The sequence below is a fragment of the Crocodylus porosus genome, unplaced genomic scaffold (genome assembly GCF_001723895.1).
Source record: "Crocodylus porosus isolate Cpor-Errol unplaced genomic scaffold, CroPor_comp1, whole genome shotgun sequence".
In the NCBI taxonomy this organism is placed as follows: domain Eukaryota; kingdom Metazoa; phylum Chordata; order Crocodylia; family Crocodylidae; genus Crocodylus; species Crocodylus porosus.
The window spans coordinates 65,591,879-65,609,432 of record NW_017728948.1 but is presented as its reverse complement, the minus strand read 5'-3'; the positions used below and the strand labels follow the sequence as shown (position 1 = coordinate 65,609,432).

At 40.4% G+C, this 17,554-nt stretch overlaps 1 protein-coding gene across 1 annotated transcript in view; it reads right to left on the bottom strand.

Moving 5' to 3' along the window:
- Window positions 1-17,554, bottom strand: part of EMCN (endomucin) — a 105,748-nt gene that overhangs the window by 44,944 nt on the left and 43,250 nt on the right. Inside the window, exons 2-4 of the mRNA XM_019553065.1 lie at window positions 6,422-6,466; window positions 225-350; window positions 1-128 (exon numbers count right to left, since the gene is read on the bottom strand). Of these exons, the coding sequence (XP_019408610.1) occupies window positions 1-128; window positions 225-350; window positions 6,422-6,466 (299 nt within the window). The remainder of the gene's footprint in view (window positions 129-224; window positions 351-6,421; window positions 6,467-17,554) is intronic.

The following is a 17,554-nucleotide window of genomic DNA, read 5'->3' as shown; positions in this document are numbered from 1 at the left end:
AGGTGACACAAGAGTGTCATTTGTGCCATTAGTTCCTGCTGGAATTGAAGGTGACACAAGAGTGTCATTTGTGCCATTAGTTCCTGCTGGAATTGGAGGTGACACAAGACTGTCATCTGTGCCATTAGTTCCTGCTGGAATTGGAGGTGACACAAGAGTGTCATCTGTGCCTTTAGTTCCTGCTGGAATTGGAGGTGACACAAGAGTGTTATTTGTGCCCTTAGTTCCTGCTGGAGTTGAGAGCGACTTCTCTGGGATCTTTGTTAGATTAGCTTCTGCCGTGTTTAGAGCTAAAGCCGACCCAGCAGTGGAAATGCTTTCATTACTCTTTGCATGCTCTGCAGTGGTAGCTGGAAGTGGAAAGAGAACAGTCACATGAGAACATACCTGCTAGAAAATTATGCCAGAAGCTAATCCGTGCAGCAATGTATACACACAACATGCTCTCAGCCCAAACCTGTGCTAAGATCAGATAGAGTAGCTGGAGCTCCTCACCTTTTTGAAATCCCTTGCCTGCCAAATAGGCTCTCATGGATTAAGTAACAGAAGCCTTGGGCCTTCACTGAAGAGCAAGTCTTAAGAGAATGGGAAGATAGCTTAGAGTCATCCTTCTCTGCCAACCCAGGGCAAGAATAACTTAGAGTGCAACTTGGTCAGAAAAGAGGAGCTGGCTTGCTATATTCAATTATCACTATTGATGATGATGATCCTATTTTACAGGTATTCGTCTGACAGTCACATTATTTGGTATTATACAAGTTTTGCAGATGACAGTTAAAAATAGAGTCAACATCCATTCTCTGCTTTTGAGCAGATTTAGCCTATTGTTTAGAAACTACAATATAGCTGAAAACTTTATATACGTAAAATGTATCTCTTCTTGCCTTTATTTTGGATCTCCTATGGTTGATACTGCTGTAATAGTAGAACTTGCAATCTAGTTCACATGTAAATTTTCTGTTACACACTGTGCAAGGCTGAAGAGCTGAAGGTCATTGACTAGCAATGCAATAGAATTTAAGCTGTCACAATAGAGTAGATTATACATACGCACACACACACACACACACACACACACACACACACATATATAGTTCTCTGACCAAATAGTGGGTGAAATATTCCCTTGCCAATTTAAGCAAAAGTAAGAAAGAATTGGCAAGAAACAGATTTAAACATGTCCAGAGAGGGATTAGCCTCAGTTCAACGAAAATAATTGCAAAAATATTTTAGTAAGAGTAAAGTTACATGTTACACTTGGACCATATAAAGGGCACTTAAATGCAAGCATGCTAAAGCTCATTAACTCATCCTAAGCACCTTCTGACCATCTCAAAGTTACGCCACTTCAGGCGAGGGTTAACTCTGGGCTATGTTACCTAGCTTGTGTTACACTTAGTCTGCTCCACACAGATAAAATGAGCATTTTTCAGTCCTTCAGCATCTCAGGATACACTGTTCCCAGGCTCCCTCACCCCCCATCCTCCCACCCCTCTCTCAAAGCAGGAATAGAGCTCAGGTGTCCTGGCTCCTAGTCATGCCCCTGCTTGCCAGCCCTTTAGTAGCAAGTCAGAGCTGTGCAGGCCAGAAACAGTATTAATCATTAATGTGCAACTGTACGCAGCGCATTCTAACTTTAACACTGCTTAACATACCACAGGTTTACTATGGTCTAAGTGTAATGTGTAAATTTACCTTTAAAGTACAACAATTTGTACAAATAGGGAGTGCCTGAACCTTGAGGAATGCTTCAGATTCTCAATTTCAACTACTCTTATCAAAGTAACTCATTCTCCGAAATACTGTCTAAACACCAATAGTCCTGAACATGCCCACCCATCCATTTTTGCATGCATGCTACAAACCTAGAAGTACACACTGACTGCTCTAAAGCATGCCAGAGACTGGGGTTTTAAGAGTACACTACAGGAGGATACTCCAGAGTGTCTTCACTCATGTATTTCTGTATTGACAATGTGCTGGGTAGGTGGGTCATGTTTAGGAATGTCCCAACTGGAGCATGCTGCTGCTGTGTTGTAGGCATGTTGTTCTGGGCTGATTCTCAGTTATTTTTTATTTAATTTTGTAGGGGTAATAACTTATGAACCCAGTTGATATTATTGATTCAACATATATAATCAATCACAAACTAAAAACTAGATTTTGACTGCAGGGCTCCTCTGGAATGTCAGGATTATTAAACATGGCAAGTCTACTTGTTCTGGCTGTTCTGTGTTCTGGGACTTTATTGTCTCAATCTGCTGCTACTATCACTGGTCTAAGAACCTCTTGGGCAAAATTGCTCTTAGTACCACTCCTTTCCTTTGGAAAGTATATTCCTTTCGTTTGGAATTTGAAGATGATGTCACTTAGTCCCACGCAGTATGTATCCTCTTGGGTTGCAGTCTTACTTGGCCATGGGACAATCTCTTATTTGTGACTATTGTTCCCATTAGAGACATAATGCCATTTTAATGAAGTAATGATTGTTTTCCTTTTGTCTTATCTGCCCTTTTGTGCTTATGCAAGGCCCCAGTGGCTCTGACATCAGCTTCTGATAGTACAAGCATTCTTAGTTTTAGTTTTATGTTGTAAAACATGTGATAAACCATGATTTGCTGTTGCTATTCTGTAATCTAATAATGTAATTGTGGATGAGAATCTGACTCTGCAACCTTTTCATAGTGAATTCATGCTATCTGTGCAGTTAACAGCTGAATAAATCCCAAGCACTGATGCTACTGTTCAGTAGCACGAGTTATTGCGCGTTGATTTAGTACTTGGTTATCCAAGTACTAAACTTAATGTGCAGTAACTATGGTGCATTAATGAACATCTAGACGCACCTGCTGGGAACATCTATATGAAATGCCATAGTGCACAGTAGCCTATTCTACTGCACATTAGCGCATCACAGCAAAAACTGTGCTAATGCGCTAATGCACAGTAGAATTAGTCTACTGCACATTAAGCTTCACAAAAAAGTTCACCTATGCTACTGCACATTAGCACGGGCTAATGCACCTTTATGTAGTACTTCATATTAGAGGTACTAAACTTAATGCGCAGTAGCAAAGGCACATTGGTGCACATGTAGATGAGTCCAATTTCTCTTAGCTAGCATAAACAAATGTAAACTAGACAATGCCTTCTCTGTTTAAGGGGTTAATATTTTCTGTGCTGCTGGCACAGGCTTTTTATGTTCATCTGCCACTATTATTTATTTATGTTCAACTGAGGCCAATATAAAACAGCTGGTTTTCTTAATAGATTTTTCAACCCTCTAAGGGCATTAATATACCTTTTGTAATATATTTTTGTAAGAGAGCAGGAGTCAGAAGTCATCATCAAAGTGGCCTTAAACAAAAACCCCTGAAACCGAACACAGAGGCTGCTCCAATCACCTGCAGTAATAACCTAAAATACTTTCTGCAGTCTCATCCTGAGCAATGGCTCTGGGAATCACAATCCACGTTGTTTTACAAGTTTCTTTCTCTTTTCTTAAGTCAAATTAAGATGGAAAAATCTAGGTTTGGACTTTGTTAACTTGAGTTTTAATGAACTTTCCTCTTTCTCAAACTTTGTATTAAAATTTAAATATCATTTTCATGGGACATCTTCACACAGTAACACTCAGATTTCTGGTATAGGTAGCTAAATTAGACACACATTTCCTTACAAAAGAATCTTTGTATCACCTCTGTGGTGGCAGCTAAGTTGGTGAAAGCCTCAGTTTTACTATGATCTACCTGTACATTTTGCTATGTTAACGTCTCTCCTGAGTATATTATCTCCTTTACATGAAATGTATGTTTCTATTTGCTGAAGTTTAGCCCAGCAGCTCTTGTTCATTGCAAAGCTGATTGGAATATGCTATAGACTACCAGAGTACTGTGTCCAGCTTTGGGACGTGGAAAAGTTGGAAAAAGTTCAGTGAAGGGCAATTGAAAATGGTTACAGTTCGGGGCTCATGACTTTTGAGGAGAAGCTGAGGGAATTGGGCTTATTTAGTCTGGACAAGAGAAGGTGGGGGGTGATTTAATAGCAGCCTTCAACTCCCTGAAGGGGGTTCCAAAGAGGACAGAGCTCAACTGTTCTCAGTGGTGGCAGATGACAGAACAAGGAGCAATGGTCTCAAGTTGCAGCAAGGGAAGTTTAGGTTAGATATTAGGAAAAACTCTCTCATTAGTAGGATAGTAAAACATTGGAACAAGTTATTCAGAGAGGCTGTGGAATCTCCATCCTTGGAGGTTTTTAAGACCCAGCTTGACAAAGCCTTGGTTGGGATGATCTAGTTGGGTATGGTCCTGCTCTAAGCGAAGGGTTGGACTAGATGACCTCCTGGGGTCCCTTCCAACCCTAGTGTTCTATGATTCTAATATCTAATCCATTTTTCCCCACATGAAAACCTTACTGCCCACTAAACAATCAAAATATGTTGCATTTTCCTGTGAAAAACCTCCTCTTACTAACAATCTGCCACAACAAGCAACACTCTGCCAAAACAATGTCTTCTTAAGGGGGCACTGAACACATACAACTGTGTTCTGTTTTTCTAAAGGCACCTGCCAGAACACAACAGCTACTGATCATGCTAAATGCTTTTCTACTATTCTCAACAATTTTTCCCCTTATAGGTAGTTAAGAATGCTCCATTTTTACATACTTAATTATTTTAGGTCAGTCTAAAATGACTTATGAACATACCTACTGATTCTGTGATTCTGTGAGCCATAAATTTACAGAGTCTGTAATTTAGTGAGGCTGGATGAGCTTGACACCCCTGATCTATTCCACCCAGAAAGCCTAAAAGTTAAGGCTGAACTTGCTGAATAGGCAAGTCTAGCCTATGCCTACAATGGAAGGATATGACAATTTCCATTAAGAAAAAAATGCCTTTTTAGATTTTGGTGTGAAAGTCACACCATGTGTCCAAAATCTTATCACTTTTGAATTCCTGTCACTTTTACAAAACAATCAGAATTTTTTAAACAAGGCTTTTTTGTATTTTTTTAATATTATTTTTACTGCACCAAGCTGAGTCTTGTATGCTGAATTTTCATCTGAGGCCAATATTTTTACTTTTCTAATATGTCTGGCTTATAATGGGGAAACTATGAAAATCGTAGTAGCTATTGGTCCCACTAATGGTCCACTATCATGGTAGCTATAATATAGAGTCACTAAAACAAGATTAATGAAAGCTTCTGATAAGAGAATGAAAGGAGAGCCAGGCTTGCGATAATCCTTCATGTGCAGAGACATTTGAACAAACACGCTCAGGATGCTGTGCAGAATAGTCAGGTGTGTGGGAGAAATGAAGGAGGAGGCTGCCAGACATCATGTTCTGGTATCAACCAACAGTTTGCCTTGTAACCCCACAGGTATCACATATTCCAAGAGTCCCATCAGTCCTGGCAGCCATCCAGCAGTATGTATTCAACTTGTGTTCAGGAGCTGTGAGAACAGAATGTTGTAAGGACCACATGCTGTATACTATATATTCGACAGTAAGAGATCAGTGTGGGGAATAATTACTTTCATTTGGCTTTTTGGATTTAACTGTGTCAGTTTGGGTGACATTCCCCTTTATAAGACACTACTTATATCTGACTTAGGACCTGATCTAAATTTGCCACTTTCACTCAGTGAAGAATTCCCTGGATTTTAACAGGCTTTGGATCAGTCCCTTAAGTGCATGTGGATGGCTTGAGAGGGCCTGTTGTGATAGGTCATCTATAAAGAGATTCATTTCACTATTAGTGATCCAAAAATAGCATGGTAATGGAGAGGTTTTCTTAAATTTCGTTTATAGTTCCCTTCTCATAGCAACACAGTTCAATGCCAGCAACACAACTCTTTCCTGATCTAGAGCATTATATGTCACTTAAATGATACCTAAACCTTATGTCTAATATGTAGCAGATTCTTCTACGTGTCTGTCTAATAGTTCAAGTTGTTCTGGTACCAAACCCTACAGAGGCCAAATCATTCGTATATAGCCAGTAGTTGTAAATGAAATAGCTGCCCCAAGAGCTGCATGCCTTCCAGAGATTTATGGTTTGATAAAACCCATAACTCAGGTCTATATGAGTCTTAATTTGATCTAGAAAGTAGGAGACAGTGTAAATCTGAAGTTCTCCACGTATTACAATGCCAGTGTTTGGTGATCGAACCCCTCACTTATTCCTCTTGGGCACTCAATGATTCAGCTCTGCCCTCTCCACTGACATATCACTGCAGTAATTCATCATGTTACTATTCAGCCAGCTGCAGAAATGGTTTCCACCTGCTTGACAAGCCAGGATTCACAGCAAAGCATCACACCACAAAAAAAGAAACTTCTGCTGTAAAACAGAGCCATTTAAAGTGTCTGTTGCCAAGATTTGATTATGAATAAGTTTGTAAAGGTAAGTCTTACCATTGGTTGGCTGTGTGTTGGTACTTGCTGTATTTGCAGGAATACCTGCTGATAGGATAAATGATGGTGCGTTAATCACTGGTTTAAACACATATTTGTCAAAGCAATATTCAGCAGATAAGCAAGGGGGGACTTAGAGCCATTCTATGAAGCTGTTCCCTGAGCATCAGGTTTTGCCTATCATTTGAATCCAATAGGCCATTCATATTCTTCTACCAAATGAGATTTAATACATATCCTGTCCTAATCTCAGTGATCTGCTACCTAACATATATAATTCACATACATTTTGGCATATCCCCAGGGAAGGCTTAAGCTTCCTCACAGCAGACTCCTCCCTAAGACTATAGCAAATAATTGTGAAAATTATTTTGGTGCAATAAAGTTGTCTGGCTAGTTGACAGTAGAATTATTATTAAGTCACTACATTAAAATAATAAATATTCAAGATCAGCTGCACACCCTATCTTATTAATTTAAATTCATATGTACTATTCCCTGTTCTTCTTTGGCTAGTATGTTCAAAGTAAAAACTAAACTTTGAATTTAGATGAGTTTTGAAAGAAAAGGAGGAAATATTTATCCTATTTTTCCCTTCACTTTTTAATAATACAATGAACAACAAAATGTCACCATCCAAAAGGCTGGCTTGGGATGCAATTATCTTTTTTTTCCATAAAAGGCCAGGAATCTAACTATATACAGACATTAAAATGGTTGGTTGTGGCTCCCCTTTATGTCCTTTTCTGACAAGTCTGGGTGTCATGGGACATGTAACCCTATTTCCAAACAAACCTTTACCAAGAATACGAGTGGTTTGATGTGGCCATGGCTTGGAGGTGAGGGCTGTTCAACCCTAATTTGCTATGATTTGCTGTCATACTTTTGAAAGAGTAAGGGCTACAGGATTTGTCCCCTACTCCTAATGAGTGAGAGAGAGAGATATCCAGTGTTTGGCCTTATATATTAACGAGCAGAGGTAGAAAGAGTTCATGCAGAGGGAAAGACATTTGTAGACTGAGAAAAGAAGCTTTTTCATGCTTTCCCAGAGCACACAGCCTTGTGAGGGCTTATTCTAAATCTATAATAAAAGGTGACAGCAGCCACAGAAATAGTAGCAGAGCCGGGAAGAACTGTCAAATCTCTGCTGCGTGGATGGGATCATTTTCTGAAGATTTTAGCAGGGGTTGAGGTAGGGAAGGTAATTTCCTCTGTTATAAAGCAATGTATACTTTGTTTGGAAGAAAATCCAGGTTTATCCTTATTATTAGTCATCCATAACAAAGGCAAAGTTTAACATTTCATAAGGACATCTTAACTTGTTGCCCTTAATCCTCTAAGATACACCAGGGAAAAGGAAGAGGGAATGTGGAAGGAGAAGAGTAGCAGCCAATATTAAAATAGACCATTCCTCATTTTAAGGACAAAATTCTGGCCTATCTAGTGTACCTGCCCTGCAAGAGAAGAGGTTGCAGGGACTATTTGCCCCTTTTACCCCTTCAGTGTATCTAAAAACAAACATACAGACCTGTTTCCAAATACATCTTTACCAAGAAGACCAGCTATAGTTAAGGACTGTTCTGGACTGAGTCCTGAGACCTGGAACAAGTAATGAATCCAGTAAAATGTCATTGTCCCAAGGTGTGTGATAAACACCTTGAGAAAACAGCTAGATGGCTGGAGCCCGTCTATCTGCATATACCACTCATGAATGTAGATATTCTCCTAGGTCAGCTGATGCCCTCACAAGCCTGTGGAGTATGGTCTGATTATAAAAGGATCTAAAATGAAATAAAAATTTCAGGCCCAAACACCCACAAACTTGGAAGCGAATAATTTTTGGCATTTTTCAATTCAAACTTAAACTGATATAATAATGTATGTTTTGCAGTAGGAACATGCCACCTTCACCAGAAATTCTTCTCCTTTCACAAATTGTTAGAGAGGTTTCCAGCCTGGCCTGGCCTACTCCAGAGTTCTTGTTTTTAGGATATCAGTTCAAACTACCACCTGGAACTAAGTTAGTCAGACAGGCATGCCTTTCCTCATTAATTTAGCCAGGAGCCCTACCTGTCAGTGAGGTTTAGTTCTAGGTGGGTGTGCTAGATTGTATCCTTGTCAAACCTGAAGAACTAGAAGACACATTAGTGACTTTTACTTATGGCTTTTGGTACACATACAACCTCCTTTATAAGACCTGGTTAGCTAGCTTTTGCATTGGTTATGTTTTACCCTCTTGTTCACTAATGCTTTCTACAATAATGGCACCTGAATGGCAGGCCATTCTGCAAAGATGACTTTCTAAAGTACTGAAGAAGGGCCAAATGCATTACACTGGTCATTATGGAAGCAATGCCTGAGGATTGGTGTCTACATAATTCAAAAGGTATATGTTAGGGTGACTGTGTCATCAACTAAAAGGGAAATCATTTTCAGATAGCAATAAGGTTCAGGACTGCAAGTAATAAACTGAAAGGGAGCAAAAAAAAATTTAGGTTAAAAATAGTAGAGTCTAAATTAGAGGACCAAGGAAGGAACTGGACACCCTGATGACTTGTACTGGTCAAATCTAAACTAGGCTACATTTTAAAGGATGTCCTGGGAGGTGGCCATATATCATTAAAGTGAAAGACTAGGACAGTGATTCTCAGTCAGGGTCCTATGTCATCCCAGGGTGCCTTGAGATCCTATTAAGGGTACTGCAGAGTGCTGTGCAATATTAGCACTATTAAGTGAGTCACAAGATAAACTCAGAAATATCAAATAGGAATCCATAGTGCTAAAAATATTCTGACCTGTAGTGGTTTTTCTGAATTCTTTGCAACAAAAAAATATTTTATTATTTTACTGTGCTTAAACAATGAATGAAAGCTAAGAGCTGTCACTTTTCAAGGAATGCCTCGAGTAAAAAAAGGTTGAGAACCACTAGATTAAAGGTCCAAACACTGGAAATATTTTCATATCTAATGGCTGTGATTCTATGATATCTTTAAAAAGGAATACTTTAAAGACCTTAAGTAGGCCAAGCACTTAAGCACTTCTAAGAGTTAGTTGCTTAATCCCATCCAAGTTTGCTGAAGTACTTCAAAAGTTAAGTTCAAAGATAAACAAAGAGAAGAAAACCTGTAAGATAGGATTCAGAAAAAAGTGAAGGCACAATTTAGAAAAAGATCTGACTTTTTGCTCTGGATAGTTGGACAGTTACCAAATGACAACCTTAACTTAAACAAGTATTATAGTATTCTATCTTAACGACCACAGAGAAGTATCCCCACAGAGTGAAATTTGCCATGTGGCCTAGGGTGAGCATGTTTGCTTGAAGGGTCTAGTGGGCGTACCTCAGCCATTCCCACACACTGTTATATGTAGCCATTACAACAATGCAGAGCTAGGTGCATTGTAGCCCCCAGGCCCCTAGAGAGCATCCCCAGCTCTCTTCTCCCTGCAGTGGCCTAGGAGTCATGGCATGAGTACATGAGGGGGCTTGTGGTGGGCATGGGTGGCACACCCTGTGCTCTTCCTCTGCTATGAGGACCTCAAAGAGGTGAGTGGCTGTGAGCTTCCTCCCCCCACCCGGTGCCCTGAGGCTGTGAACTTCCCCTCAACAGTGCCCTGAGACTGTAAGCTTCCCCCCAACAGTGCCCTGAAGCTGTGAGCTTCCCCCAACAGTGCCCTAAGAGAGGATTGCAAGATGTGTGGGCAGGCTACGGCAACATAGGCCACAGGGGTGATACTGGTTTGTGGGATAGCCAGGATCAGATGCACCCATAGGGGTGCCTAGCTTCACCTACAATGACTTGAAAACTGGGTGTGTGGCCCAGGGAGCCCTAAGTTTGGAGACCAAGAGAATGTTGGCTGCTGGGCAAAGTAAGTGTTTTACCCTTGGGGGAATGAGCAGAGCAAAACAGTGCAGAGTTTTTCTTGAAAAAGGTTTGGCATATTGGTATAAGAAGAGGGAAGGAAAGGAAAAGAAATTCATTGGAAATAGGAACTATAAGCATATAAATTTCCATTCACAATATAAAGGCCACAATAAATTATCATTCATTAACTGTGCATACAATCAGTTCAAAGCCTGGCAAATGCCTTTTGGCTGGCAGGTGTGGAGGTTGCATGTGTGGTTTACAAAGCTTCAATTGGAGATGCGGCTGTTGAAGTGTTCTGGTGAGTGGACAATTTACAAATATTTCCAGTGATGGCATGCCAAAGAAGCAGGGGTTGGGGAGGTGGGGTCGTAGACATATCTAGAACTAGATATGTGGCTGGGGAGGTGAGATCAGGAAGACCTATGGCACCAGATAAATGGCTCCATAAAATGGAGAACACAGTGGCCAATAAGAAACTAGGGAGGAGCGGGGGGCGGGGGCATGTCTTGTGATAAAGTTGGCTATTCATTTATCTTGTGATAAAGCTATTCATGCCACCAGCACAGATTACTGAAGCTGTGAGTACAGTACATGAACTAACAGAAAATGGTTTCAGTCCAAAAATTTAATTGTAATTAACCTGATTTATGCATTCCAGAGATGATCTGTCTGATCCGTAGTCAGAACAATTTTGACCCTTTCCACTGGCTATGTAAAGGCACATATTACAACAGAATGCTACCAACCAAACTGAAAATTACATGGATTTCACAGGAATCAGAGCTTAAGGTAGAAGTGATATCTTTTTTTAGACCAACTAGATTTTTAAAAAAAAATTCTTTAATTGCAAGCTTTCAGGCACAACACCCTTCTTCAGGCATAGGAGAAAAGATGGTACAAGTTCTCCTGGTTAGAAATGAAAATTCATATTTCACAGGAGAGTTGAAGGTGTGATAAAATCTCCTGCTTGGAACAGTTCATTTTATATGCATATTAGGTTCAGAGATCAATTGGAATAATCGGTTGACCTCGAAGTTGTTTGGTGGTAAGCAGATGTATTCATATTTCCTTCTGGTTATTGTGTTTCATATTTCACAGAAGAGTAAAGAGATGGATTCCATCTCCTCTGTCACTGGGTCAGGACTGGCCATCAATATTTACAAATGGGTCCTGGTACAAAAAAAGTTGAGAACCACTGAGTAAATGACACAAGTCAGTCTTAAGGGCAGAGCTCACTTAAACCATCATTTTAATAATCTATCTGTGTGACAGTAAAGTAGAATCTAGTGAGCTATTTATAATTAAAGAAAATCAAAGATCTGAGTAGCTAATGTACTACAGTGCAACATGCAAGTTTGAGTTATGGTTTTATTGATGAAATTCATCTCATGTTAATACCAGCACAAAGGCCACATGAAGCTTAAGTCCCTAACACTGGATGAATTTCAAAATCAGAGCAGAATGGCTTTCGTTATCAGAAGATTGGGATGTCACAGAGTCATATATTTTAATCACAACTCTAACTCTGGCACTCTTTGCAGTCTTGGGTTGGTTGAGTCTTATGTGACAGACTTGGGAGACCTGAGTTAAAACCCCTACTACTCCAACACAGATTTCCTTCTTGACTTTGGCAAGTTCCATAGGGCACATCTACAAATCACCCTATGGCGACATAGTAACATGCTACATCACCATATGGCACACGCTATAGTGATATAGCAATCATGTGGGTCTACACGTGATCAGCAGCTATGTCACCATAGCGGTGCACTCCCCCATTGTAACGCACTGCTATGGCGACATAGCGGCAAAATCCAACCGGGCACTATGAGCACGGTGCAGTAGAAGCAGTTACTGCACCATGCTTTAGTACTTCCAAAGGAAGCACTAAAACATGGTGCCATAACATCGCCATCTGGTGACATGTAGATGTACCCACAGGGTGTGTGAAGAAGTGCCAAGGAACATAGTACCTCAGATTCACTATGCTATAGACCAGTAGCAGTGCAGTGCAGCAGAGCTTACTGGTTTGTCTGCAGTGCCACCCTAACATGACAAGGTTACTTTAAGATCAGGAGCTAGGTGCCAAGGTTTCCCAATGCAGAACTGACCTCACCCTTACTCCTTTTGTGACGCATTTGATTATCTGTAAAATGGAGACACTTATTTTATCTCATAGTGCTTTTACAAGGAGAAATACCCTAAGACTGAGAGGCACTGAAACTATGATGAATGAGTGTTAGAGAAATACCTTAGCTTTATGGAATAGGAATTTCAGTCTGTATGCTTCCTAACACAAAGAGGGGAACAGCTTTCTACTAGCCTTAATCTTAGAAGACTTATTTTACCTCGGCATACAGGGATTAGAAAGAATTCAATATGGATTAGATCCAGATTGGGTCTATATTGGATTTCCTATACCCTATAGCTCATGTCAGGCACCTGTTTAAACTGGCATCATCTCCAGTTGTAAACATATGTTAAAGAATTGCCTGACAAACAGCTGATTGTTGGCATTGAAATGATATTAGGGCATACCACGTAGTCAGTTTATGGCACCATACAAACCAGCCACAAAGACGTTACATTTTTTTTAGTAATATCTTTGTGACTGGTTTGCCATTTTATGGCACCATAGATTCAATAAATGTATAGCATGTTGTTATTTTTGGTGCAATTAACATTTTAGGGTCATTAAGTTGTTCTATGCAGATTGTTACTTTGTTCGAAATATGCCACTATAACTCCTCTGTGTGGAACTTTGTTCTGGAAACAGTGACTGGAGCAAGTTCCATAGGGTACCTGAATACATGCAAGGTGGTACAGTACCAAGGCATTGAAACTGAGTGTCTAAATGGGGGCTGTAAACTGAGGTAACTCTCTTCTGTTACTGTTATGCTGGCAAATTTCTGCATGTAGGGCAACCCTTAGGCAGTTGGTTAAATATATCTAGTATAGCTGAGGCATTTATTTTTTTTAAGGAAGTAAAAAGTTTATAAAAGAATATACTATTTATTTATATATTAACCTAGTTTTAATATATATATAAAAATATATATTAGATTGTCAGTAGAGTAACACAGCATATATTTTTGATTATACCCACTTCTTCTACCCTCTTTCTTTGTAGTCTTTAGAACCATGCACATGTAGCAGAGCTCCAGTCTGGACTACTACTGTAGTACAAATAAATACTACTGCTCTTTCCTTTGGGTCATAATCATCTCTGCACTCCACAGCAGCTGTAAATTTAGCTGAAAAATTGTTTTAAGGAGATATACAACACTGTGGCCTAATTCTTATTTTTGATGGTTTTATACAAATGTTAACTCCACAAAACTGTGACTGTTCATGATGTATAGTAGATGCCAGTGTAAATCTGAACAGAATTGAGCCCCTGATGATTGGTAACATGCAAGACCTACAGCTGGCTAGGGCAAGGCATATTGCAGGCTATACATTTTGCTAATGCAAGTCAACTCCTACCAATTAGGTTACCAATTCTTGTTTCAGTCTCAGCTCTTTTGCGGAGCATAGTCTCCCAGTTGTAATGTTTTTTATAATGTAGGCAATTTTCTTTATCATGCATCTAATGTGAAATGTTCACCCAGACAAGATGACAATGAGAGTTCACTTCAATGGAAGTTTGACCCAAGCACTTTAGGAATAGACCTCATATCTAAAGAGGCTTCATGGAGAAAGGAAACACATTAAGATGTAATATAATGAAAAGTGGCATGTTGTTTGGGGTATGTTTACAAGTGCAGTCACTGCAGCTTGTATAGAAATACTTGAGATAACTTTACACTTCCTGGAATGTGTACTCCTAATACTGTAGACCTCATAACATGGAGCTCAGCACAAGCTAGGCAACTGAATATTTGCCCAGCTTCTTTGGCAGTTGGTTCTCTAGTCCATGCTAAGCTCTGTGCCATTGCAGACATACTTTGAGCAGTTCCCAATGTAGCTTGTTTAAATCAAACTTAGATGATATGTAGTTGCTGAACCCCACTACCACCTCCAGGATGTCAGGCACACAGAGCAAGGTGTGCCCCAGCACATCCTGGAGGGTGCCACACACCTCTAGGATGGTGTCTCTGGTGGTCCCCTTGCCCATGATGAAGAGGTGGCTGATATAGCATAGGTTGGTGAGTGTGGCCAACTTGAGGAGGGTGATGGCCAGCCGGGTGTCTGCAGGGAGGGGCTGCCACATGGTGGTGGCCTGCTGTTCCAGTTGTAGGCAGAACTGCTTGAGGAGGTCTTGGAAAGCGGCCCAGGTCATGCAAAAGGACTCCAGCAATTGCTCGTCATCCCAGGTATGCTGGCTGGCCAGGCAGGCCCACAAACAATGGGACTGGAGCCCCAGGAGTGCGTGGCTAGCACCGGTGGTGGTGTCTAGGTGCACATCATCAGTGTCCCTGCTGGGGTCTGGGCAGCAGCATGGTGGCAAGGGACCTGAAATGCTGTGGTGAGCCAGGCCATGTGGCTACACCACACAGGGGGGGCAGGCAGGGCTGAGATTGACCTGGGCCAGATGGCAGTTGCCACAGTGGCACAGCATGGCAACCAGGGTGTTCAGCAGGAGCCCAAGATACTGGACATTGCTCCAGAGGTGGAGCAACCATTGCATGGTGGGCACAGACTCCAGCAACAGTCACAGAGCTCTGTGCCAGCACACTGCAGGCAGGCTGTAGGCCAGGATTGCAGGTGGCCAGGGAGCAGTGATTGGGGATGGCTTTTAAAGATGGCCCCTGACTGCAGGCACCTGTGGCCAGAGCCTGCAGTTCCCCCTGGCTGTTTCAGGAGACTGGTGCAGAGCCAGAGGGGCTGGAAGCAGACTACTTCCAAGAGCAGCAAATCTGTTCCCAAACACTTGCCTGGGGTGGGATTACTCTGCAGTAAATTACTGTGGAGTAAACCCATCTAGCAGCATTTGCATGTGTAGATGAGCCCAGTATGCTGGGGGGAAAAAAAGTTGAAGGTTTTCATAGATTTCATAGACATTAGGGCTGGAAGGGATCTTGGGAGATCATCGAGTTCAGCCCCCTGCCCAAAGGTATCCCAACATTATTAGAAACTTTGTCTTACTCTCTGTGGTTTAGGTTCCTTTCTGTGAAAATGGGGATAGGAGCATTCCTTCATCCCACAGATGTGTTGCAGAGATGAATTAACATCTTTGTAGCTATCTAAAAGCTAAGATACTACTGTGATGAGCACAACAGAAAACCTGATGAGGAAATTAATAATTCTGTCTTCAGAGCAGTGCAGTAAATAAAGCCTGTGGCTATACAAGGAATATTGACATACTGCTCATTAGCTGAGCACCATCCATTCTAGACATTGGAAGAAGCAGGGGTCCTATAGGAAAAGAAAAACTAGCATGTAACCAAGTGCTTAACGATTGTGCGTATCATAATGAACACGTACAAAATTAAATGACATTTCTCTAGACAACCTTAATTCTGGTATACCTTAGCATATGAGTGCTCTACTCTGTAACCTCAGTGTTTTTAAATGTAGACTTTTGTGTGTTATATTGCTAATTGAATCTGCAATGTCTTGCTCGCCTTAAATTTCTAAGAACTTTAGTAAAATGCATGCACTGTGCTTTCTCACTGATGTGCCAGTATTGTTCTTTCTTGCTGATATACTTCCAAATATGAAATTAATCATTTTTGACTGAAAACGTATGTCTCAGGGGCAGAACAAAAAATTCTCATCTCTAAGAGAGAAAAGGAAAAACTCCTACATCTAGAACACAACAGATAATGTCAGACAGGATTACAGGTTTTGAAATATTAGATGATGGGATTATTTTATCTACTACTGAAAAAGTAAAACTTGGTTTACTGCATGTAGTTTTAATTGTGTTCTTGAGCATATTACATATAATTCTCAAGGTAAAAACCTAGTAGCCTGCTTTTTGGAAGGAGTGAATGCCCCTTGTCAGAAGCTCTAAAGCCAGGGAAAAATCCCCTTCCCACATCCATAGACAAGTGAAAAATTTAGGGTTATTTGAAAATTTTCAGGGAGTGAGAAGTGTTCCCTTTTACATTTTGAAATTCTTTAAAATACAATGGAATGGAAAAATAAAAAGCTAGAGGTAGTTTGCCAAATTAGTTTGAAGTCAGTCTGAAGGCAAGGTAGATAAGTACTTTTACATACTAACTAACTAAGACTTATGTAGAGAATACAAGCTTTTGTGAACTCAAGTTCACTTCAACAGCTGACAATTAAAAGTTTCATTGCCCCCTTTTTTTCCTTTGTCTAGTAACAAAATGGAAAATCTTGGAAAAGGAGGCAGGGAGAGAGAAAGGAAAGAGAAAAAAGGGGAAAAAAGACACTACAAATCATAACTCAGAAATTCAAATTTTTAAAAATGTTTTAGGGAAAGAGGGGATATATAATTATGGCACTGGACTCTGCTACCTTCCTGTGGTGGTGAATTTCAAACTTTTCACAAGATATGAAAAATGAATTTACAGTCACTGTATCTACTTTCTTACACTCCTGCATGATTCAGGGAAAGACACTGAAGTCCATGAAGTTCAACAGTGTAGGACTAATATGGATCATAACTAGGTCCACTGTAAGAAAAAATGAATGGACTTTTAATTATTTGTGATTTCTGAGGTTACCCGGCCTTCAAAAAAAGCTACAAAATTTTCTTTGCCACAACTATAAATCATGACCTGTTTACAGCTCCGATATCAAGATACTTGATGTGAAGTGTGTAACAGCACTGATAGCAGTTGATAGGTGACATAATTGCTGCTGGTTACCAGAGATCACTCTGGATACACTCATCTATTTCAAGTCGCATAATCACAACTGAAGAGGTTAATGGTGCATTAGGGGTGCCGACTTTGCTGTCACCTCCACAGAAGCAGTGTTAAGACTGTTAACTCTGCATGTTCTTCAGAGACTAACTCTCTAGCTGTCTACCCTATTGCATGATATTTTTGTAGCCATACCTTTCTCTTTTAAGTCACTCTTCTCCTAGCTTTAGGCCTTTTTCATCTTAAAAGTTCTTGTCACCTTAAGACTATAACCTACCACTTACTTTTAAGTGGAGATGAGGCTCTAGAGCATGAATAAATTGTCTCTCTATATATTTATATATTCCAGTAGATGTATACCCACAAGCTTCCCCCTGCATGTATGGGAGACACAGTTTATAGTAGCAAAAGGAGTTCTTTTGCCCAAAAGAATTCTCTGAACAAAATAAGCTCAACTGGTAAATGACTTTGGATCAATGTAACCTGGG